The sequence below is a fragment of the Natrix helvetica genome, assembly GCF_964273705.1.
Source record: "Natrix helvetica genome assembly, chromosome: Z".
NCBI lineage: Eukaryota > Metazoa > Chordata > Lepidosauria > Squamata > Natricidae > Natrix > Natrix helvetica.
Window position 1 is genome coordinate 4,056,283 of NC_138554.1, and position 22,690 is coordinate 4,078,972.

General features: G+C 43.5%; 2 protein-coding genes across 5 annotated transcripts; one reads left to right on the forward strand and one right to left on the reverse strand.

Moving 5' to 3' along the window:
* The first annotated feature begins 608 nt into the window (after window positions 1–608).
* Window positions 609–8,819, forward strand: LOC309400912 (homeobox and leucine zipper protein Homez-like). Of its 4 annotated transcripts, none has more exons than XM_081969647.1 (2): window positions 609–931; window positions 5,710–8,819. In XM_081969647.1, the coding sequence occupies exon 2, from the start codon at window positions 5,770–5,772 to the stop codon at window positions 7,237–7,239; it is 1,470 nt and encodes a 489-aa protein (XP_081825773.1). In that variant the 5' UTR covers window positions 609–931; window positions 5,710–5,769; the 3' UTR covers window positions 7,240–8,819. The 4 variants fall into 4 exon arrangements, with proteins under 4 accessions (XP_081825773.1, XP_081825772.1, XP_081825771.1 ...); XM_081969646.1 differs by lacking the exon at window positions 609–931 and adding an exon at window positions 1,513–1,530; XM_081969645.1 differs by lacking the exon at window positions 609–931 and adding an exon at window positions 1,884–2,014.
* Window positions 8,820–9,955: 1,136 nt separating this feature from the next.
* Window positions 9,956–21,053, reverse strand: LOC309381711 (E3 ubiquitin-protein ligase RNF212B-like; the record flags this gene model as incomplete). The annotated part of the gene is made up of 13 exons (XM_081932998.1): window positions 20,729–21,053; window positions 20,268–20,320; window positions 19,382–19,456; window positions 15,179–15,294; window positions 14,289–14,349; window positions 14,090–14,118; window positions 13,816–13,862; window positions 13,547–13,589; window positions 12,705–12,762; window positions 11,993–12,029; window positions 11,622–11,690; window positions 10,788–10,843; window positions 9,956–10,021 (listed from the first exon to the last, which is right to left on the reverse strand). The coding sequence occupies exons 1-13, from the start codon at window positions 20,826–20,828 to the stop codon at window positions 9,956–9,958; spliced, it is 810 nt and encodes a 269-aa protein (XP_081789124.1). The 5' UTR covers window positions 20,829–21,053.
* Between the last annotated feature and the right edge of the window lie 1,637 nt (window positions 21,054–22,690).

Genomic DNA, 22,690 nt, shown 5'->3' on the forward strand with positions numbered 1-22,690 from the left:
ATTTGAGATTAAGAGTCTCCAAACTTTTAAAACTGCTGGACTTCAGTTCCCAGAATTCCTTAGGCGGTCATGCAGAGGTGGATCGCCTGCCTAGGCAGGAAAGCCTCTACCGTTTCAGACAAATGGCTATCCAACATCTTAAAGACTTCCAGTGTTGGGGCATTCACAACATCTGGAGGCAACTTCTGTTCCACTGTTCTCACTGTCAAGAAATTCCTCCTCAGTCCTAAATTGCTTCTCTCCTTGATTAGTTTCCACCCATTGCTTCTTGTTCTACATTCAGGTGCCTTGGAGAATAGTTTGACTCCCTCTTCTTTGGGGCAACCCCTGAGATATTGGAAGACTGCTATCGTGTCTCCCCAAAATCCTTCTTTTCATTCAACTAATCGTGGTTTAGGCTTAAAAGAGGAATTTATTTTGTACTCGGGCAGTCGCAAAAACTGCCTGGAGGAAGCGAAGGAGTAAAAAAAAAACACCCGATCGCAATCCCGGGTTCGCCTCTTTTAGACCCGTTCGCTCAGATCCCCGCTTAAGGCACGGCCGAAGCGGAGAGAACGGCGGCGTTCCGACGACCCGCGTAATCCCGGGGTTTGCCCCAACCCCGCTTTAACTTGGCCCGGGAAGCTGTCGAGGAAGGGACTACTAGGGGGAAGGAAGGCGGCCTCGTCCCGCTTTCTTCCCCCGCCTCCCCGCCTTTGGAAGCGCCGCCCGCCCGGAGCGTTCGGGAACGCCGTGAAGCCACAATGAGCGGAGGGCGGCCCTCTGAGCACGTGCAGAGCGCCGAACGGTCCGGAGCCTCCCCTGCCGGCCGGCGCTCGGGGTTCCTCCAGCCAATGGCAGCCGGCCAGGCAGCCCCAGCCTCCCTCTGTCTCCCGCGCCCGGGCAGCCAGCGCCCCCTCGCCAAGCGAAGAGCCGGAGCGCGGCCGAGCGGGTGAGTGGCCCAGGGAGGGTGCCCGGTGGGAGGGGGAGGCGGCCCGGCTTCTCCTCCGGCCCCTGCGCGTCTCCGATCCTCTCTTCTTCTCCCTGCCGCCTGCCTTCCTCTCTTTTTCCCCTTCCGACCACCCCGCTGCCTTCCCTCCGCGGCCTTTGTTCCCCGATGCTGGGAAGCGGGGGGGGGGGAGAGAGAAAGGCGATCGGGCGGTGGGCTTCGCTGGACGGCCGCTTGACTCCAAAGGGAAGCTTGGAGGGAGAGAGCGAGAGCCCAGAGGCCGTGCAACATGGGTCCTGCTGCTGGGCCTAAGAGCATGGGAAAGGGGGTGGACAAAGAGGAAGGGGCAAGGCCGCGGGGAGCGCATCGCGTCTCCGACCTCGCCTCCTCTCTTGGAAAGGGGGAGATGGGGAGGAAGCGGTTTGGGGGTGGGGGCTGCCGGGGGGAGCTGCGGGGTAGGAGGCAGAGAAGCGGGGTTCCCGTCCAAAGGGAAGCTGCTTTCTTGCCGACGCGCGGGCAACAGGTTTCCCACTCATCACGTTTTGGGATTACAATGCCAGGTGCCGTTCCTCACTGAGGACTGGCTGCTTAAGCCCATGCTGGTTTGTTTTCAACCCTACAGAGTGATGGTTTTATAGGGAGGAGGAGGAGGAGGAAGAGCCCATTGCAAGAGGTGGTGTGGAGGGAAGGAGGAAGGAAGGGATGGATGGATGGATGGATGGATGGGAGCCACCTCTGGATTTGGGGGAGGGGGGCAGGCTCTGCCCCACAGCAGAGAGGGGCCGGGGTAAAGGTTAGGGTTGCCATTTGTCAGAAATGGTGTAGGGTCTCCTGCTTGAGGGGCCGGGGTTGGACTAGATGACCGATAAGGTCCCTTCCAACTCTGTTAAATCTGAAGCTAGAGGTGAGGAGCCAAGGAGATGGATTGAAGGGGCGGCTGTTTTAGGGGAGCCCTTAAAATGGGAGGGGAGCTGTTGAGAAGCCATCTTGGGACACCCGAGCCCAGCGTGCACAGCCACTCTCAGGCCTTGCCCGCTTTTCTCAACATTGGGTTTCTCCTCCTCGTTTGAAAGAACCAGACAAAAAGTAAGTAGACGATCTTTACATCTTGGCTTGCCAAGAAGTCCTGTGCGGCTGCTTGTAATAGTAGCATCTTTCTCTCAGCTAGCGAGTAACTACTACCTCCCGCTGCTGGTTGATCTGGGATTAGGAAACCGGTGGAAGGAAGCCTCTGGGTGGATGCTGGCTCACCCACTAGGCAAAAACTCCAGCTTTACACACAGCAGGTATTGTCTGGCCTGTGTTAGGTTTGTCTACGGCTGCTGCACACAATTTTCCCCATTTTACAGCAAGCCTTTGCGGATCGTCCTCGAGTTGCGGCCGCAACGGAGTCCAAAAATGGATGCTGCCAAGGGAAATACTTGTGGAGTGAGTTTTGCCCCCATTTTATGACCCTTCCTGCCGCGTTTGTTAAGTGAATCGCTGCAGGCATTCAATTAGTAATCTGGAGTGAATCTGGTTCCCCCCATCGGCTTTTGCTTCTGTCGGAAGGACGCCAAAGGGGATCGCGCGGCTCCGGGATACCGCGACCGTCATAAACGTGAGTCGTTTGCCAAAGCATCCAAATGGTCAATCCCGTAGCCGTGGGGATGCTGCCACGATCGTGAGGGTGAAACACGTCCGTATGTCACTTTTTTTTCAGCGCCATTGTAACCTAGGACGGTCACTAAGTGAACTGTTGCACGTTGAGGACTATCTGGGTGGGGTTTGGAGTGGAGAGGCCCGAGGTGTGGGTTTCTGTTTGGCATCAAGAGGCCAACAACTGACATATCCATCAAGCGCGGTGGCGGAAACCATCTCCGTTTTATGTGACTTTTTTGAAACTTCCGTGGGAAAAAGAAAATGTGGGAAAATGCATCTTTGGAGGCATTTCATTTTTAAGGACTTTAAAAAGGATTTTAAAAAGGTTTTTTTTTAAAGGTGAATCGAGGAAGCAAAAGATGGGGAGGAGGGGGAAAAAAAGCGAGAGGCCACTTAGAAAAAAGCTTTGGTGAAAAAGAAAACATTAGGATCCTCCCCACCACCACCTAGGTCCCTAGCGCCCCCCCCCCTTTTCCCTTAAAGAGCCAGTGTCCCTTGGCGTGGGAAACTCCGCCTCCCGTTTCCCGGCGTGCCTTGCAGGGAATAGGAAAGAGAAGGAAGGAAGGAAACTCCTGAAGTGGGAGGGGGAAAAAAAAGTAAGTACAGTACAGCATCCAGAATTCAGCAAAGGGATTTGAAGACGGGCGGGGTGAAAAGCAGGGACGGGAAGGGAAGGCCACTGGAGTGGGGGGGACCCACAAAGAAAGGCTTACTCGGGATGTTTGGGGAAGCGAGGCTGGAAAAGGAGAGATTTCGGTGGTCTTTGCATCTGTTTTCATTCCAGAGATTGGTTCAGGATAGTTCCCATTCACACCCACACTTAAAGAACACATGCTTGCTTCTCCTGAAGTGCATTTACTGAGCAAGACACATTATTCCATTAGTGGCAGGATTTACTAAGAGGCTGCGGCTTTGGGGGAAGCTGCGATGGAGCAGCTTCCCATGAATTCTTGACTTCAGGCACCTCATTTCCTCCTGTCATTTAAAGTGGCATTAATTGCCCCATTATTTCCATATGATCTCTTTGCTAAGTTGAAGCCATCTGTTTTTTTTCCACGGCTATTAAAGGGAAATTGGCTCTTCGGTCTGATTAGCACACAGGCGTTTCCATTCGATTTATTACCTCTCCAGGTTTTTAACTTCCTGGGTGATATAAATTATTGCGCTTTGAAACACCCGTCCGTTCCTCCAAATAGACTTGCTAGATAAAAAAAAGCTTCCAACAAATTTCGGGGGGGGGGGGGGAGGAATGCAGAAAGAATAGCAAATAGGTTGGGTGGAAGTTGGCTTTAGCGAAAGGAATTTGTGTTTGTGAATAATAAGCTGGAACTCAACACTTTTCGTGTCCTTTTCTGTAACGGGATTGAAATAAAAGGCCTACTTTGGATCTGCGTACATCGTTGGATTAATGAAGGCTCCATAAGCCAGTTTGGAAGCTGTAGTTTATACATTGGCATACATGGAGTCTTTCGTGCTTCATACGAACCCAAAATCTCCGGGAGATTCTTGGCCACGTAAAATATGATATTAATTGCAAATCCATACGAGGGGAGAGCAGGACACGGAAGAGCGGTTTGCAAATGTCTTTTCAGTCTGGCACGGAAACCAAAATAACTTGGGAGAGGCAACTGTCTAGAAAAGAGGCTCGGTTAAAGCGGAGAAGTAAGCAGTTTGGCGCTGAAGCAGGGTCTGGATGGGGCCACTTTTGGACAATCAGAGGTTCATGGGACAGGGTGCTTCTCTGGATCTCCTTCCCTCTCGCTGGAGCCTTACTTTGCTTTGTTAGAAGGCTGAGCGTTTTCCTCTACAGTGCCAGACGTAACAGCGATAAGGCTCATGAGAACCAAGGTCAGCTCAGCGTGCCCTAGCAACGGCAGGAGAGAGTGAAAAGAAGGTCATCGCCTGCTTGGTTGGTTAACGTGACCTGTCATACAAGGGGTGGGGGTGAGTGGGAGATATCTATCCTTTCATTATATCAAAGCGGGGGAAATGATTCAGAGGTGGTTTCATGTTTGAACGTGCCGATAGGATGCGCCCAATAAGCAGGATCTTTGAGAAAAATCCACAGCCTCAGTGTCTTTTGAATGGATTGGGAGCATTACTCATTCTCCAACCCATAGATAGCTGGCGCGATGTCCTCTTTCTGACCAAGCGATAGTTTTCGGTGTGTGAAGTCTTACGTTTTCTAAAAGAAGAGCACTCAATGATGTGAGCCGTGCCTGGTAACTTGTAGACTGAAGTTGTAGTGCCCAGATGTTGGGGGGGGGGGGTGACCAGAGAGAGGAAAAATGGATTTGAGGTATTACATTAAAAGATGCTCGGCTTTTCTCTAAATTCTCTGCTTTATCTTTGCCTCGTTTTGTTGTTGTTTGTTGCAAAGTCGTGTCCGACCCATCGCAACCCCATGGACCACGTTCCTCCAGGCCTTCCTGTCCTCTACCATCCTCTGGAGTCCACTGAAGCTCACGCCGACTGCTTCAGTGACTCCATCCAGCCAAATCCTTCTCTGTCGTCCCCTTCTTCTTTTTCCCTCCATCGTTCCCAGCTTTCTTCTCCAGGGAGTCCCTCCTTCTCATTAGGTGGCCAAAGTCTTTTGAGTTTCCTCTTCAGGATCTGGCCTTCTAAAGAGCAGTCAGGGTTGATCTCTTCTAGGACTGACTGGTTGGATCACCTTGCAGTCCAAGGGACTCAATGCAGGAGTCTTCTTCTCCAGCACCAGAGTCCAAAGGCCTCCATTCTTTGGCACTCAGCCTTCCTTATGGTCCATTCACAGCCATCCATTGCAATTGGAATAAACATAGCCTTGTGTTGGCAGGGCGTGTCTCTGCTTTTTAGTAGGCTGTCTAGGTTTGCCATAGTTTTCCTCCCTAGGAGCAAGCCTCTTTTAATTTCTTGGCTGCAGTCCCCATCTGCGGTGATCTTGGAGCCCCGGGAAATAAAATCTGTCACGACCTCCATTTCTTCCCCATTTATTTGCCAGGAATTGAGAAGCCCGGATGCCATGATCTTAGTTGTCTTAATGTTGAGTTTCAACATTGCCTCGTTTACTTGCTACTTAACATGCTGCATCTTTTTCCGTTTTCCCCTACAACTGATGTGTTTTTTTTTGCTCTTTCCCTTTCCTTTTCCCTCTGCTCCAGCTCTTCTGAAAAGCCCATAGCTGATTCCCAAAGAGAGAAGACATCTCGACCGCCGCAGCCATGCCCTCCAATAAGGACGCCTCTGGCTGCTTTGGCTCACCGCCAGGTTTGATCTGCTTACCGCCCATTTCCGAGGACCTCCAGCTGGTGTGGACCCAGGCGGCCCAGACGAGTGACCTGGACAGTAACCAGCACCTGCTGCAGACTTTCAGCTATTTCCCGTATCCCAGCCTTTCCGACCTGGCTTTGCTCTGCCTGCGTCACGGCCTGCACATGGAGAAGGTGAAGGCTTGGTTCATGGCGCAGCGGCTGCGCTGCGGCATCAGCTGGAGTGCCGAGGAAATCGAAGAGACCCGGGCTCGCCTCATCTACCACCAGGACCAGCTCCACTTTAGTTGCCTGCTGGCTGGCAACGAGGGCGACTCCTGGCACCAGACTTGCAAAAGCCCTTCTTCGTACCACCACCACCACCAACAGCTGGCTCCCCACGCCCTGCACTACTCCGGTAAATATCCGGAGAACCAGCAACCTCTTGTAACCTCCTTAAATCATTGTAGTATAGCTCCAGGGACAAAAGAAATTGGGACGATCGCTCAGGACATTTGGAAATTGCAGGAAAACACCCCGTTGTCCCACTATAAGAAACCTCAGGAACATTTTGAACCTTCAGGGATCATGGTGAATTTTCAAAATACCAAAGAGACCGTTTCCGGTGCTTATCCCCCCATCACGACCCTCGGCCTGGATTATAACCTCCCGGATTCTCACACGATGGCCTGGAGCTTCCCCGCGGTGTCCCAACCGCCCCCGGAGTCCATCACGCCTGCCGTCAACGGCGGGAACCACCCCGCAATTCTTCCGTTGGGTTCTTCGGCGAAAGCCGCCCCGTCCTCCTCGAAAATTACCACCAGCGTCACGGACCGTCAAAACCATCAGCATTCAGTCAGCGACCAGCAGACTTCTTTGCCAGAGGTTTTACGGAAGCCTAAGCGGAAGACGAAGGAGCAACTGGATTTGTTAAAGGCCTTCTTCCTTCACCGGCAGTGGGCCAGGAGAGAGGATTATCACCATTTGGAGCAGGTAACCGGGTTACCCCGGGCAGAGATCATCCAGTGGTTTGGAGACACGCGTTACGCCCTGAAGCATGGTCAGCTGAGATGGTTCCGGGACAATGCAGGGCAGAGTCCAGAGCCTGCTTCCTCAGGTGGACCTCCTCCTCCTCCTCCTCCTCCTCCTCCTCCCCAGCCATGCACAAATCCTCCAGACGCAGGCCCCCTGGAACAGTACTGGGACACCCACACGCAGCTGCAGGAGAATGACTTGCCGATGCTCTGCCGCAAATCGGGAATGAGCCCGGAGCAAGCGTTGGAGTGGTTTCGCTCGTACTTGCCCGCGCCGTGCGAGGTGGAGGTGTGTTTGGGGGACGACGACGAGGAGGTAGACGAAGAGATGGCGGCCGCGATGATAAAGGCGGAAGATGAAGACTACGAAGAAGAGGAGGATGTGGAAGAGGAGGAGGATGAAGACTGAAGGACTTTTGGGTGGATGCCGGAGGTTTTTGGACTTCTCCGATAAGCAGGCAGAAGGATCAGTGAGACAGAGTAGTAAGCTAGGTTTCTATCCTGACCGTTTCCTGCTGGTAGCAGGGACCACTGCTAGAATTGGTTTTGTTTTTTTTCCTTTGAGCCGCTGAATTTAAAAACAAAACTGTTCAGCGTTTATCAAGGCAGAATCACAATGGTATATAAAGAGGGGGTTTCCAACCCTTCAGATGTGAGTGGCCATGATATATGAATGCCTTCAGCAATCTGCAGGGTCTCAAATGATTTTTCTGGAAAATCTTCAGTCGGTTAATTGCATTGTTTTGGTTTCATATTGTTTCCTCTAGATGTTTTCCTTAATAATTATACATTTGTTGTCTAGGTCCCTAACCCTGAAGCCCTACAATTGCCTAGTTTTGTTATCTTTTCTAAGGTATACAGATGTTTGGAATACAGATATTTTTCATTTACGCTTGGATGTATCTGTCTTGATTCTGTTTCTTCCAATTCATTTATTTTTTTATTCGAGTTTAGAAACTGGACTGTTGGTTACCAGAATTGCAGAGATTTGCCAAGCCCACTCTTTCCAAATTCCATGAAAGCCATACATAAGATTTAATTGGTCTAATCTCACAGGCCAACTATATTTTCCTGAGTAAATGAACAGTTATTTGCTTGTCGGTGCTTATGTTTTGTTTTGATACGCCAGTTCTTTGAAATCAACGAAACGTAGAAGACACACTAAAGCTATCTTTCCTGTTTTCATGCCTTCAAGATACGTTGGGACTAAAAAAAAATGTTAGTTTCTAGACGTACTTAAGATGGTGATTGTAGCTGTTTTATTCAAATTGATATTTTGTCATTTATCTTCCATTTTCATTCTCTCCTTTATTTAAAAAATAATAATTTTTGGAATGACTTCTAATATCCGCTCTTGATGGTCGTCTTTATCATGTAATTCATATCATTTCTCTTAATTGCTCTGTTTTCTTTCCCTTGTTCCGTTAGTGCCTTGATTCAGCAGCTTTCCTAGTCATCCAGTATTTCCATTCAAGTCACATATCTGGTCTGTACTAGTTGGTTGATATAGAGAATTCAATGCCAGTTAGAGATATTGTAAAGTAACAAGAGTGGCCTCTTGCAAAAGAAGTGCAAACACTCCTAAATGCTTGCTTTTGTCAAACTCTCATTGCCCTCAGATTGATGGGGAAAATAAAACCCCTACATTCTGAGAATAGCTTTTGAGATTATTCTGAAAGAAAGTAAAGAGGAATTTGGAAGTTTGTGAAAGCATGAAGAGGTAGGAGACTAGAAGAAGATTAATCATCTGTACTTTAAAATTTATATTTATTCAATGCCATTTTCAATTTTTTAAAGTAGAAACTTTACAAATATATTCTGCAGGCAAGAGAATTTAAAAGTACTGAAATAACCTTAGGTAAAAAGGAACATGGATTATGCCATACTTAGTGAAATGTTCAAAGGCTGTAACTTGTCCAAGATAGAACTGAGCAGAATAATTTGGTTTGTGGATTGGTTACTTAATAAATTGAATGAGTTAATAGATAATTATGTTCAGTAAATTATATCTGTCTTTTCCCTCTTTCTAAGTATGGTCTTTTTAAAGGCTTATCTGTTTTGTTTTAGTTCTGGGAAACAACATTGGTTGCAAATACAATAATCCTACATTATGAGCAACCTGGGTCAAATTGTTTGAATATTTCATCTTGGAAGTATACAAAGCATTTTAGCTCAGAGAACATACAATGTAATACATTTTCTTATCAAATCTAGTCACAAAGTAAGATTGGCGCTAGGACTCACAGGTTACTTAATGGGCTATAATTGACAGTTAAAACATCATGTATCAATAATGCTGCTGCGGAGTTCCCCAGCTAATTTTAGCCATTTTCCTCTATAAGGATTTGTTTTAAAATTATGTCACATATGCTAAGTACCATAAAAAATACTTTGCCTTGTATAATAATTTTAATTGATTTACTATGATTCATACACCAGTCAGCTTCAAGCAACCATGAATGGCTTATTTCAAGTCACAAAAAATATTTAAATAGAATTTTAATCAAAACAGGGTCTCCTAATGGCATCACTCAATTACTAATGGATTGCTTTTTAATCAGGCTCAAATATTCAGAAGATTTATACTGCAGGAAATCTGCACAGAAGAGTCTATCTTGCATCTAACATTAGGATGATGTTTAAGAGCACAGCTGCTTTGGTCATCCCCATTATTGCTGATGGATTTGGCTGATGGATGAATACCTGGGGAAAAGTGCAATTAACTAGTTGTGTGGAGCCAATCTTCCCAGTTTAGGACTGCATTAAATTCTGATCACTATTTAGTTTGCTCAGAAAAAAATATATTCTAGGTTTTGATAACGGCAAGTAATATATTTCTAACATAATACAATTTTGGTTTAACAGAAGACATGGGGAATGAGGAAAAAAAACAGGACTTTGTTCCTTTGGAAGCTGCCATTAAGATTTCTAAATCGTAAAGCAGGGACTTAAAAAAATGTAACATTTGTTTTAGCAGCAAAAAAAATATCAATATTGTTGCATCTTACTGGCAAGGGTGATGAAAACTAGATGGGGGGTGGTGGTAGAGAAGAGCCAAACTAGATGGGGGGGGGGGTAGAGAAGAGCCATAATTTAACCTGGATATGGATTACATTCATTGTCTTTCACAAAGCTGTGTCATGTAACATATGAAAGGGTGAGAATGAAGAATCCCTGTGGGCCTCACTTACCTGCGGGAAAAGGATGGTGTAGAGTGAGGCGTGAATCTCAGCTGAGAATGACAGAAAAGGAAAAGCCATTGAAATGAGTGAAACTTTTCTGCATGTGAACTACCTGTCCACAAGTCTGTAGAGCAGGGGTGTCCAAACTTGGCAACTTTAAGACTTGTGGACTTCAACTCCCAGAATTCCCCAGCCAGCTGGGGAATTTTGGGAGTTGAAGTCCACAAGTCTTAAAGTTGCCAAGTTTGGGCACCCCTGCTGTAGAGACTCTGTTATCCAGGTCATGATTGTCCCAAAGTTGCTTTTTCAAGAGGCAACTGGACTTCCTTGGTTTTTCTTTTGAAGACGTTTCGCTTCTCATCCAAGACGCTTCATCAGCTCTGACAGGATAGTGGGGAATGGAACCATGGCCTGGATGACTGAGAATCTACAGACCTTTAGCTACACAATTTGGGATGAACCCCCTTTGAATGGTGTGGGCGCAGGAATGGATTTCCAGAGGGAAAATTGCAGACTACAGAAACATTAGCACTGCCCAGGTGACCCTGAGGGCACAGGTAAACTTCCAAGTGCTTCAATGACCCTCTAAAAGGCTGCAAATGACCAGCTGTCTGCAAGGAATAGAAATCCTTCCATTCCCCACCATCCGGTCAGAGCTGAAGAAGCTTCTTGGATGAGAAGCGAAACGTCTTCAAAAGAAAAAAAACAAGAAAGTCCAGTTACCTCTTGAAAAAAAGCACCTTTGGGACAACCTGTCTGCAATCGACCTTTTTACCTGTAGGGGGCGCAGTCTTTCAGCATTGTGGTCAGGAGCAGAGGCACCTGTTGGATCTGTAAAAAAGAAAGCAATAGGAAACAAACTGAACAGGAAGGCAAGTTCTGTGAGGGTTGAAGGGCTAGCTTAACCTATTGGTCAATTTTGGCATTTGTATGTTTATGCTAAGTCTTCGTTTTGTCTAACCATTTTGGAATATATAATGCCAGGGTTAAAAATTGCACAATATACTTTGGGCCCAGACTGGTAAATGTCAGGCATGCCCCAAAAGAAAAGAGGACTTTTCTAGGAAAAAGTGAGGGAGATTAGGACAAAGATTTATAGCTGATGCGATTATTCCTTGCGTATGGTTCCCCTTCTGTTAACTTTAAACAGTGCTGTTCAGTGACAACTTTGGGGGTCATTCAAGCTGAATCCAAAGCTTTGGGATTCACCTGTAGCTAGTGGGCCTTAGGTGTTGTTATTATTTACAAATCGTTATAAGCCGCATTCACGAAAGGAGCTAGATCACAACCAAAAGTAGTGTGATACTGCACGAAAACTATATGGAATAAACATATATTTGCCAAAGAGGAACAACTTTCCTCACCGGGAAAGATGCTGAGGTTGAAGTATGGAGTTTCTTGTGGCTGCCCAGGGTTATTAGCACTCTGACTTAGTCTTGCCATCGGAGTTTGAAGACTGAAGATATTGAAACTGGGTGTGTGGGAAGTGGAAGGAGAGGCCCTAAGGAGGGTGACAGAAGTCCTGGTTATTGTGGAAGACAACACTATATATCTAAAAACATAAGCAGCACCATCATCAAGGCCTTCCTCCCCCACTTCTCTGGCTCACCTGTAGAATAAGCTCGGCATGGAGGCTGAAGACGGAGTGGCTGCCAAATAGAAGGTAAAGGTGTTACACCTGGAATGAAGGGTGGACAGCACATGGAAAAGTGACAGGAGGTTTAAGGGTAGGCATGTGGGGGGGGGAAGGGTATTGTAAGGTGAGGAGGAGATCAAACAGAAATTGTTTTATTCGTTACAGAAAGGGAATGTTCTTTCTCTTCACAATAAATTCTGTTCCAAATAATCAGCTGTGAAAGGATGCTTGTCTGTAGAAATGAAAACCCAGGAAGATCCTTGCTTTTATTCCTTTTGGCTCTCTTTTCCCCTGAATCTAAATATGGCAGAAATTTACTGCTTGTTGGCAGTTATACTTCTTACCATTCGCAGAGACCGCCAGGGTGGTTCTCGTGGTTTGCTGAATAAAGGGGAGAAAAGTTTAAAGGGATTTTCATTTATTTAATCTCATTTGTAGAGTGACTCGGAGCAGCGTGCAACAAAGCTAACAACAGCGACTAAATATGTAAAATCATTGCAAAAATATTAAGAACTTTTTTTTTAAAAAGGCCAGATGGAGGGATGTTAATGGAGCAAAAGTACTAAAAGGGCAATAATTAAAATATTCCGAAACACCTTAGAGCAGGGGTGTCCAAACTTGGCAACTTTAAGACTTGTGGACTTCAACTCCCAGAATTCCCCAGCCAGCTCTGCTGGCTGGGGAATTCTGGGAGTTGAAGTCCACAAGTCTTAAAGTTGCCAAGTTTGGACACCCCTGCCTTAGAGCTAACATTATTCATTGTTCTTTGTTGCAGATAAACCAGTTTGGGGATTTGGGGCTTTTAGGATTCCCTTAGTGAAATCACGTTTTTAACCCATATTACTGCGAAGGAAACGGGGGTCCTGCCCAAGCCACGTGCAGCTAAACAGAAGAAAGAGCCCAGATGGTTTTATTTTCCCGAAACAGCTTTTCATTGGGGCAGATGGTATCAGTGGAATTTTATTCTCAAAACTACTTCAAATAACTGCAACGAACAAAGCAGCCTGTCCGTGGTTTCACTTTCCTGGGAAAAGAAAAGCAGGGGCAGAAACTAACCTGCCAGCTTGATGGGTGGCTGACTCTGGAAGAAATGGAATCCATGGAAGATGAGCGGCTGAGAAAAGAGGCACAATAGGTCAAGGAACTCACTATTACAGCTGAAAGCTAAATCTGCAATCAGATGCTCAGTACCTTTATGGGGAAGCAGCTTATTTATGGGGTCTTTTAAGTATAACAATCAAATTTTGCTGTAAGGCAGCTAGATTAAAGGAGATTCTAAGATATGGAATGACACTTAGACTACGCACATGTTAGAATAGACAGCCACTTGTCTGAAATAGTATAGGGTCTCCTGCTTGAGCAGGGGGTTGGACTAGAAGACCTCCAAGGTCCCTTCCAGCTCTATTCTATTCTGAATTCTGATTTTTTCGAAGAAAACACTGTTCCCTCTCTTCAATTCTGAGCAAGTTTCTAAACTATGCAATATTCCAGGATCTGGAGCACATTTAGAAGAGTGGCTACCATGGGAAACTTAGCTCAAAATATCCTTTGCCAGAAAACCAACTAGCTCTTCGGGATATTTTCACCATCCAGCTGGGACTTTTGCGTGGATCCAAGATACTTCTGTAAAAGGTATACTAGAATGTAGCATTTTTGCTGGCTTGTTTATTTCCACATTTGATGGTTCTTACACAACATTGTCCAAACTATTAACAGTGTAAATCACCCCCTAACTAAATGTTTGTGTTGAATTGATATTTATAGATTTGAATTTATATTCATATATTTATTTATTAAGGAAGCAGTATGCTCCATCCCATATTTGGGTAGACCGGGTTGCCCTGATAGAGCGGTCTCACTGGAAAAAAAAACTAACTAAAAAAAACAAAAACATTTACCTGACCACCTCACTGGAGCGCTGGAAAATTGGTTGCGGTGTAACTGCAAAGTATGAGAGTTACTATGTTAACTATGATGGTTAATTCTGCTAGAAGTACATGTTGGCCTGAGCTAATAAGAAATCTTATACTTTGATATATCTCTCCATATCCTATATTGTCCTCAGCGACCCAGGCAAACACCCATAGAGTTCCATCCATGCACATATAATACACAAAATATTACCCTGAACCACGTGAAGTTGATTCTGGATCCTTCTCTCTCTTACCTGTCTGTGAGGGAGGAGTGATGGCAATCGGCCTTGGGGTGCTGTTTCTGCATCAAATTGAAATGAGTTTGATCAGTTAGGATAACTCCTCCTCCCTACCCATGCCTGAACATTGGGGTTTTTCTTTGTCCGGGGTTTTCAGTGCTGGCCTATGATGGCTCAAGGCCCAGCTCCCTCGTTTTGCCACGGATATCTCTTACAGTACTGCCTCTATTATTTCATGGGCTGCCAATTCTGATTTAATGTTTCTGAAGGACAGAACAAACATACTGACCTGCTACCCTGGTGCTGTCTGGGGAAAGCCTGTTGAGAGAAGAAGGTAGGGTTTGGGGGTCAACAGCTGGGCCCCTAACATGCAAAGAGGTTTGATTTACTCTCTCCTCAAAAAAGAAGACCAGTAGTCATTGCTGCCATCAGAGGGCGACAAGAAACCAACTAAGGGAAAATATAATTGTTTCCACCAAACTTCCTACCTTCAGGTTGAAGTACTTCTTCTTCAGTTCCCTATTTTCCTTCTGTACAGCCTCTAGTTCTCTACATATGGCAGGCAGGAGAAACAGAAAGCGGGTAATAATAATATGCCTTGATGCTTTAGAGCCCACCAGAGAGCACTTCAGCAGTGATGAGAATAAAGGCAGGAGGGCTGCCTCTGGGGCCATGCGAGCTATTTGTTTCACTTCACAAATTATCAACATGTTTCAACATCTAATGGCTGATATCAGAAGGAAGCAGTAGCCTGGAGTCTTCTTTAGAAAAGTATATAATCCTATTTGCTTGCCACAGTTTTTATCTCCATCAAAAATAAAACAAGTATTTCTCCTCCCCCACCCCTCACCCCCCAATTAGGACAACTGAAGGATATTTCAAACTTATTCAATAACGTTCTTTTGGGGAAGAGGGGAGAGGAAAGGATGGCTTTCTGGATATATCAAGGGTGGGGATGTTTTAAGTATTTTAATTAAAATACTTAAAATAGCTCAGAGTAGGGGGGTTGACTTAAGAAGGCACAATGGACCTTTGATCAATCAGTAATGTTCTTAACCGAGTGACAATATGAAACCAGATCTTGTAAAGTTAATCATATTAACTTTACTAATCCCTACAGATAAAATCAATAGTCTGTATTCACAGGGGCAAATGAAAGACCTAGCAACTGTATTTGCACAACCTTATTTTGAATCTTTGTTAGGTTCTCTTTGTGGCTTAGGTGCTGTATGAAGCGGCTTATTTGGTGCTTCAGCATGTTCAGTGTATTGTATGCCCCCCTCCCCAGAGAAGAGGATATTTTAATATTCATACTGTGTTGTGAAAACACATTTATACTGTTTTCCTTTCTTATATGAACACGACCTGCATATCTCACTTTTCCTGGATAGTTAGTTTCTGGAGAGCTTGCTGGAGGGCTCCTTCGGCTTTTGAAGCGTTATTTTTGTAGAAAGAAACCAGCAGGTCCATTTGGCTCTTCTGGAATGTCCATACCTAGAAAGAAGACCAGAAGGCAATGAGAGAAGTGAATTTCAAGGAAATTCAGCATCTGGACTCATGACTGTAACTCCTCTAGGAAGAAGCAGCAAGTGGGGAACCTTTTAAGTCCTGGTACATCACTCAGAGCAGAAGACATCTCTTGCATATGGATTGTACACGACCAATCCCGGCACATCATAGTAGGCTTGTGATAGGAAATCTTTGGCATTCTGAATATTATTTTTCATAGCTTCCTTAATTTATAACATGACATACAAAAAGAATACAAAAGCAAATATTAGATAAATTAGAAAAGGAAAAAGGGGAGTGGCTAGTGGGGGAAAGCAAGGGAAACAGATTTAAAAAAAGGTATTGGCTTCTGACTCCTTTGATGCAGTAAAATAAGGCATTAATAGGATTCAAATCTAACCCCCATACATTTCAACTAGGATGGTCAGCAGTGGTTGATGAGGGGAAGATTGGCCCAACGACATCTTTCCTAGATTGGAAGTCTCTGCTCCCAGTCACTCATGCCTTGATCGCCTCTCTTTTGGATTTCCACAAGGTTGCTAAGGGTTGACAATAATTTGATGACACATAATCATTTTGCTGTATCTAAAGCTACTCGTCCTCATGGTTACAACTCAGCTTTCTGGTTTATAGGGCTTGAGGCCTTGTTATCTACGGGATCACCTTCTCCAAGTGGCTTATGCCTACTCAATAAAATTGTGGACTCTTTGTGGATCCCGTTTCTCAGGGCACATCATTTTCAGGGACCCAGCTGACCACCTACTCGGGAGCACTGTTCCTCCGGAGGTCAGGTGGTTTTCCACCCTTTTGTTGGGGGAAGCCTTGGAAGTACATTTAATACAATACAATACAATAGTAGAGTTGGAAGGGACCTTGGAGGTCTTCTAGTCCAACCCCCTGCCTAGGCAGGAAACCCTATACCGTTCCAGACAAATGGCTATCCAACATCTTCTTAAAGACTTCCAGTGTTGGGGCATTCACAACTTCTGGAGGCAACTTCTGTTCCACTGATTAATTGTTCTCACTGTCAGGAAGTTTCTCCTCAGTTCTAAGTTGCTTCTCTCCTGGATTAGTTTCCACCCATTGCTTCTTGTTCTGTCCTCAGGTGCCTTGGAGAATAGCTTGACTCCCTCTTCTTTGGGGCAACCCCTGAGATATTGGAAGACTGCTATCATGTCTCCCCTAGTCCTTCTTTCTCTTAAGCTAAACATACCCAGTTCCTGCAACCGTTCTTCCTATGTTTTAGCCTCCAGTCCCCTAATCCTCTTTGTTGCTCTTCTCTGCACTCTTTCTAGAGTCTCCACATCTTTTTTACATCGTGGTGACCAGAACTGAATGCAAATATTCCAAGTGTGGCCTTCCCAAGGCCTTATAAAGTGGTATTAACACTTCACGTGATCTTTGTAATGATAGTTACCGTCCTGATATGGATTGTATGTTATTAATTCTGCTCCTTCGGGTACTGATGGTTTGCTTTCCTATTTTTTTTTTAATTACTGAGCTTTATTATGCTTCCATTGTTTTATAAGATGTTCAGTGCCTTGTTTGAATTAGAACTGGCACAGAAATGGCAGTAACAGGCACAGTGCCTATATAGAGGGCCTACATGGGCCTTAATGGAATGAAGGAGGGAAAGGAAGGAAAGGTAAGGCAAAGGACATGGGGCAAAGTCCAAAGGGTTGACTTTATTTGGCCAAGTGTGATTAGACACACAAGGAATTTGTTTCCAGTGGAGAGGGAGGTTATTCTCCAAAAATCACAAGACCTGGCTTTTCCCAAAAGTGCTGGGAGAAAGTGAGGTGGGCGAGAGGATTTAACAACGGCCTGCATGTGGGATCTTAATTTTGGTGCCAGAATTTTTAAATGTTCACGGTTTATATGTATAAATGTTGTCTTGCATTATGAATGTTATTTTAATTGCTCATTGGGAGCCGCCCAGAGTTTAATGTAAGTTATGTGGTTGTATAAATATTTTCAGTTAAATAACAACCGTAGACTCTCCAGACCTGGAACTGTCTAGTTAGCTGAATAGAAGGACAAATGATGTAATAGTACTTTATATATTTACTTTAATATTCCATCCAGTCAGGGGTGTGATCTGTGTTTTTTTGTTTGCAAGGCATATCATACGTAGAGCAAACAGTTCAGACTTTGTGTACTTAAAGCTGTAAATGAACAAGGTGATATGAATATTATTATCCACAAGGCGAGTTGAATGATTGCAAGGAATCTTACAACAGCTTAAAGTCTAACCAATTTATTACAGTATATATTGTCTCAGATTACATTTCCTGGCTTTCCTTCTTAAGTGACCCCCCCCCCCCCCGAACTGTTTTTAAACCATGAGAATTTAAGAATTAACTTGTAGAATTAAAGAGGACCTCTGGGGGTGGGGGGACCAATACTGTACAGAACTGCCTATTTGAATATCAGGCATGTGCGTCATTTTTGCTCAATAGTTTATGTTAAGCAACTGCATGTCTGATTTATAGGGGGGGGGGGGAATCTTATCAGAAATATGTACTGTGAAACTGATTACAGCCTAATTAGTACATTGGAAAAATGTGTCATGACCCTCAAACTCCTTAAACATGAGTGCTTGTTATACAAATATAACAACTCTCTAGAAATTGAAATAATGGGCATGCAAACTATTCTTAGGCTGAGAAAGAGATAAGAAATAACTACCAGGGAACAATGGAAATGCAGCAATTAAAACATCTGTCCATCAGGATTTCTTAATTTTTGCTTGGGACTCAAAAAAAACCTTTTCTTCACTTTTTTTCCAACTTTTGGAATCTCCTTTCATATGGTTGGGGTTCACTTGTTTGTTCTATTGCAGGTTTAAAAAAAAACAAAACAGCAGGAGGAGCCCTTTATTTTTACCAGGCCTTTAATCGTTTAAAGTTAAGGGATGCAGTGGCTGTTTTATCACTGTTGTAATTAATTATATACAATACTTCCATTCTGTTCTCTTTTGTAAACTGTACTAAGAAATTTCTAGTTTAAAATGTGATGCATCCTAAGCATTCATGTGAATGGATGAAAATGTTTTCTAAACAGTTATCTGTACATATGTGTGTGTGTGTGCTTGTGCGTGCATCATTCTCAGGACTGAACTTTTGATGTTTTTTCGAGTTGGCTTTTCTTCTCACGCATCAATTTGTTGAGATGACAAGGAGACTTATGTGATTACATGGAAATTACATGGATTGCTGTTCTCAACCATCCTTACTTACTTTTAACACCCTGGAGGTCAAACTTTCCTTATGAAAATCAAGATTATACAACATCTTTCAGTCTAGGACAAATAAACATAGAAAAGAAAGCTTTTTGTCACTGGCTGAGTAAGGATGATCTGTCTTTTATCCAAGGATTTTAGAACTGCAGGATGCTGGACTATCTTTTACCAGAGGCTCCTGTGCGGAATATTGAACACAAGGTAGCAGTTTGGCCCATTTTCTGGATCTAATGAAGAGTAGCTGCAAACTTTGTTCAGTTCAATTAAGGGATGTAATTGTAAGAAAATAAATAAAAACAATTGTTGAATGGATGTAGAATAAAACACAGATCCATTCCATCTTTAAATGTTCCTCCCCTCCGCTTCATCTGAGCGCTCTCAGCTATCTGGTTTAAATGATGGGATTAGGAGGAGGATTATCATGGTGGATGTTAATGCTGAGGTATTGCTGATTCTGTTGAAACTTCTTCTGCTGATTAACTAGCCCGTCACAAAATTTATCTGGCTCTTTTATCTAGATTTATTATTGTATTTAATTAGCTTACTTGGCAAACGTGGGATCACTATTACTACAGGATTAACCTTTCCCCAGGTTGGCTATTAACCAGTCCTCTAGCGGACCTTGGATCATTCATCCATCGCGTAACAGCTATTAAAAATGGAACGTTAATTTTAGGGAACGTGTTTGACTGGGGAAGTAGTTCATTCATGTTTTCTACATGGGTGGACATGCCTTCAAACACTTTTAAGTGGGTCAGAATAACTTCAGTATTACATACCTGTTTTAATCACTGTCCCTCTTTTTCGCAACTAAAATCTATGGTTTCTTACCTGAGAGATATGAGCCATATAGGTGAGCATTGTTTCAACAGGGTTTTTGAAAAACTTCTTTTCTTCTTGCTTCATCTGAAGGCAGGAAAAGCAGACAAAGGGTTGATAAGGGTTAAATTCTTTACAATCTAAAAGGTGAAACATTGATTTTTTCAGAGCTTATTTAATTGGTTGTATATCTGAAATGCCATCTTTCCAATATCATTTTACCAATTGAAATACGTCTATCCAGCTGCTCGGTCATTCTGAATTCTTGTGCATATGATTTTTTAAATTCTTTTTTTTAATAGTTTTTATTTATGTCATTATATTTTTTCCTGCCTTTCTTCCAAGGAGTAGAAGGTAATATAGTATGAAGAATACCACTTTTGGAGTATTGAAAAACAGCAGGGAAAATATTCTGAAATAAGTAATTTTAAAAAACCATTTTTCTTCTCTCACTAATTTTATAGAAGCCTTTTAAAATAAGTTATAGTGACTGATTCCATGTAATTCAGTACACAACATTGAAGGGCAGTGTTTGAATACTTTTCTCCATAATATAATTGGGATACATAATGAGGTCCCGATTGCCAGGTTGCTGAAATTATTTTTTTAAATTAAAAGTACATAATAAATTATTTTCAAGTTTTCAGGAAATGTCTTTTGTTTGGCTTCTTATAAATTAATATTTATCCACTTTCTACTAATATAAGAGCTTTATTAATCTCACTGTTTAACACTCAGGTTGGTTTTTTTTAAAATCCTGCTCACTATTTGGTTTTCTTGCTTCTTATAATTTAAATATTTGACACATTCACCCAATAGGTTGAGATACAAAGTCTGAGTTCAGAGACATCCAAAAGAAAGAAAGAAAAGAATCTTTCTTACAGAAACCAGAACTTACATTATCTTTTAGAGACAAATATTTGCAGCTTGTTCCACAAGAAGGGCATTTATCTAACAAGATTAAAAATGTAAGATGTTAATACGATATTGAAATGTTTCATATATAATAATGTCTGACATTGAAAAATGGATGGTTTTTCTAAAATTAACCAGCCAATTTTTGTTTCTATTTAAAAGGATTTTGGCTGATCTCTTAATATGTGAAGGAGGATTGGCGGCTGGATGGCACTTTGATAGGAAACCATCAAAAATCTCAAAAGTTGTAGATCAATCTAAAATGTGGCAAAAATATATGTATTGCTACCAAGGAAATGACACAGGAGTATCCAAGAGGTCATCAGAAGTCAGGCACATTTGAAGGTCATGTCATTTTTATTTCTTTGACTTTTACTCCTTTTGTGTTGGGTAGCACACACACAAAAAAAGCCTCGAAAGTAGAAAAATCCACTTCATACTTACCTGTACCAGCACATTTTTGGCAAAATATATGTCCACAGCTAGTAACCGAAAAGTCAGATTTCTCTTGGATGAAGCACTGATTGCAATGAAACCAATCCATGCTGCAAGGCAGAAAGGCAAAGGTAGATTTTTCTCAGCTTCTGTTGTGAATAAGGATGTGTCATTGTTTTCCAAGAAAGAATTGTAATTGAATTTGAATTTTTGCAGGAAATAGAAAAAAAATTAAGTAATGATATATGGTTCTGAGGATTAGAATAAAAATAAAAGGTTATAAAGAAGATATCACTAATGCTGTAACTGTAGAACAAAAGGCTATGTGATATTGATAACTGTAGTAAAAGAAAATTGAAACTGACTTTTTTATTTCTGTAATTTGGTCTTTGGCTCTTCTTTTTCCCCCCATTCTAAATATTGGTTGCTAGTTCTTATTCTGTATTTAGAATTTTAATAAGATGTTATACAAAGAATTGGATGGATGGAAAAGTAGAATTGGAAAGGTGATACAGAGAGCGAAGTAGAGAAAAAAAACCAGGCATTTAGACAAGGCTGGATGGATATATTGGATTGGAAACAAAGGTGAACCATTCCTCCATTAGTGGAGAAAATATAAGCAACTGAAGGATACATTTATATCAAAGATTCTGTTAGTGTTACTAAATTGATTAAATTTTGACTATGTTAATTTCTTTCCCCTTTCTTTACCCACATGATCCTTTCTTTAAAAGATGGTGAGGAAGGCAGAAAGTGACCATCACCATCATCATCGGAGTATTACTGTAGGGTCTGGTCTTATATGGACTGAAAAAGGATGATTGTATCTATATCAGGTCAATAGAGCCAATGAATCAGGGGTGGGTTCCTGCCAGTTCTCACCTCTTCTATAGAAGAGGTTCCACGAATCTACAGTGCCGTTTAGAACCGGTACCAGCTCCCTCCCCCCGCCCGTCCGCACGTCATCAAGATGATGAGCGAGAGGAGGAATTCTGGGAGTTGAAGTCCACAAGTCTTAAAGCTGTCAAGTTTGAACACCCCTGGGGGTTTTTTTCTAAAGGGTATGGGGTGCAAGGGTCTTCTAACTTGACAGCTTTAAGACTTGTGTGCTTCAAATGCAGAGTTTCTGAGCCAACATTTTGGTTGCTAAGCAAGAGCGTTGTTAAGTGAGTTTCACCACATTTTACAAGATGGCCACGCCCATCCAGTCACATGGATGGCAAGCCACTCCCACCCGGTCACATGGCCAGCAAGCCACTCCCACAAAGCAGGCCACACCTACAGAAGAGGTTCTAAAAACATTTGAAACCCACCACTGCAATGAATGGATGGAAATTAATCAAAGGAGAGGAGCAACCTGGAATTAAGGAGGAATTTCCTAACAGTGAGAACAATTAACTAGAGGAACAACTTGCCTCCAGACGTTGCGGATGCTTCATCACTGGAGGTTTTTAAGAAGAGACTGGACAGTCACTTGTCTGAAATGGTATAGGTTCTCCTGCTTGAGCAGGGGGTTGGATTAAATGACCTCAAAGGTCCTGTCCAGCTCTATTTTGATTGACCAGGGCTGTCAAACTTGATTTCATTGAGGGCCGCTTTGAGGATTGTGTTTGACCTTGGGGGGCTGGGGTGTGTGGCCAGGTCAACATCACTCATTTCGGGGGCACCTGTGGTGGTCCAGATAGCACTGAGGGGATCCTCCTGCAGCCCTCTGCCAGCAAAAACAGCTTTTTTGCTCCATTTTCACCGGCAATGGAGACGCCGCGGGCCGGTCCTTCGCTAAGCAACCCGTGGGCCGGATTCAGCCTGCGAGCCTTGAGTTTGACACCCCTGTGATTGACTGATACTTTGCCACTGCATACTCACTCTTAATGAATATTCATTGAGTTCCACAAACAACAAATAAAATAAAACATTATTCCATCAAAACATTGTGGACGTCAGAAACGTGAAAAGGAAAAAGAAAATGGG

What these genes read in the sequence shown, in the direction of transcription:
- LOC309400912 (XM_081969647.1), top strand. Translation starts at nt 5,770, where the DNA reads ATGCCCTCCAATAAGGACGCCTCTGGCTGCTTTGGCTCACCGCCAGGT.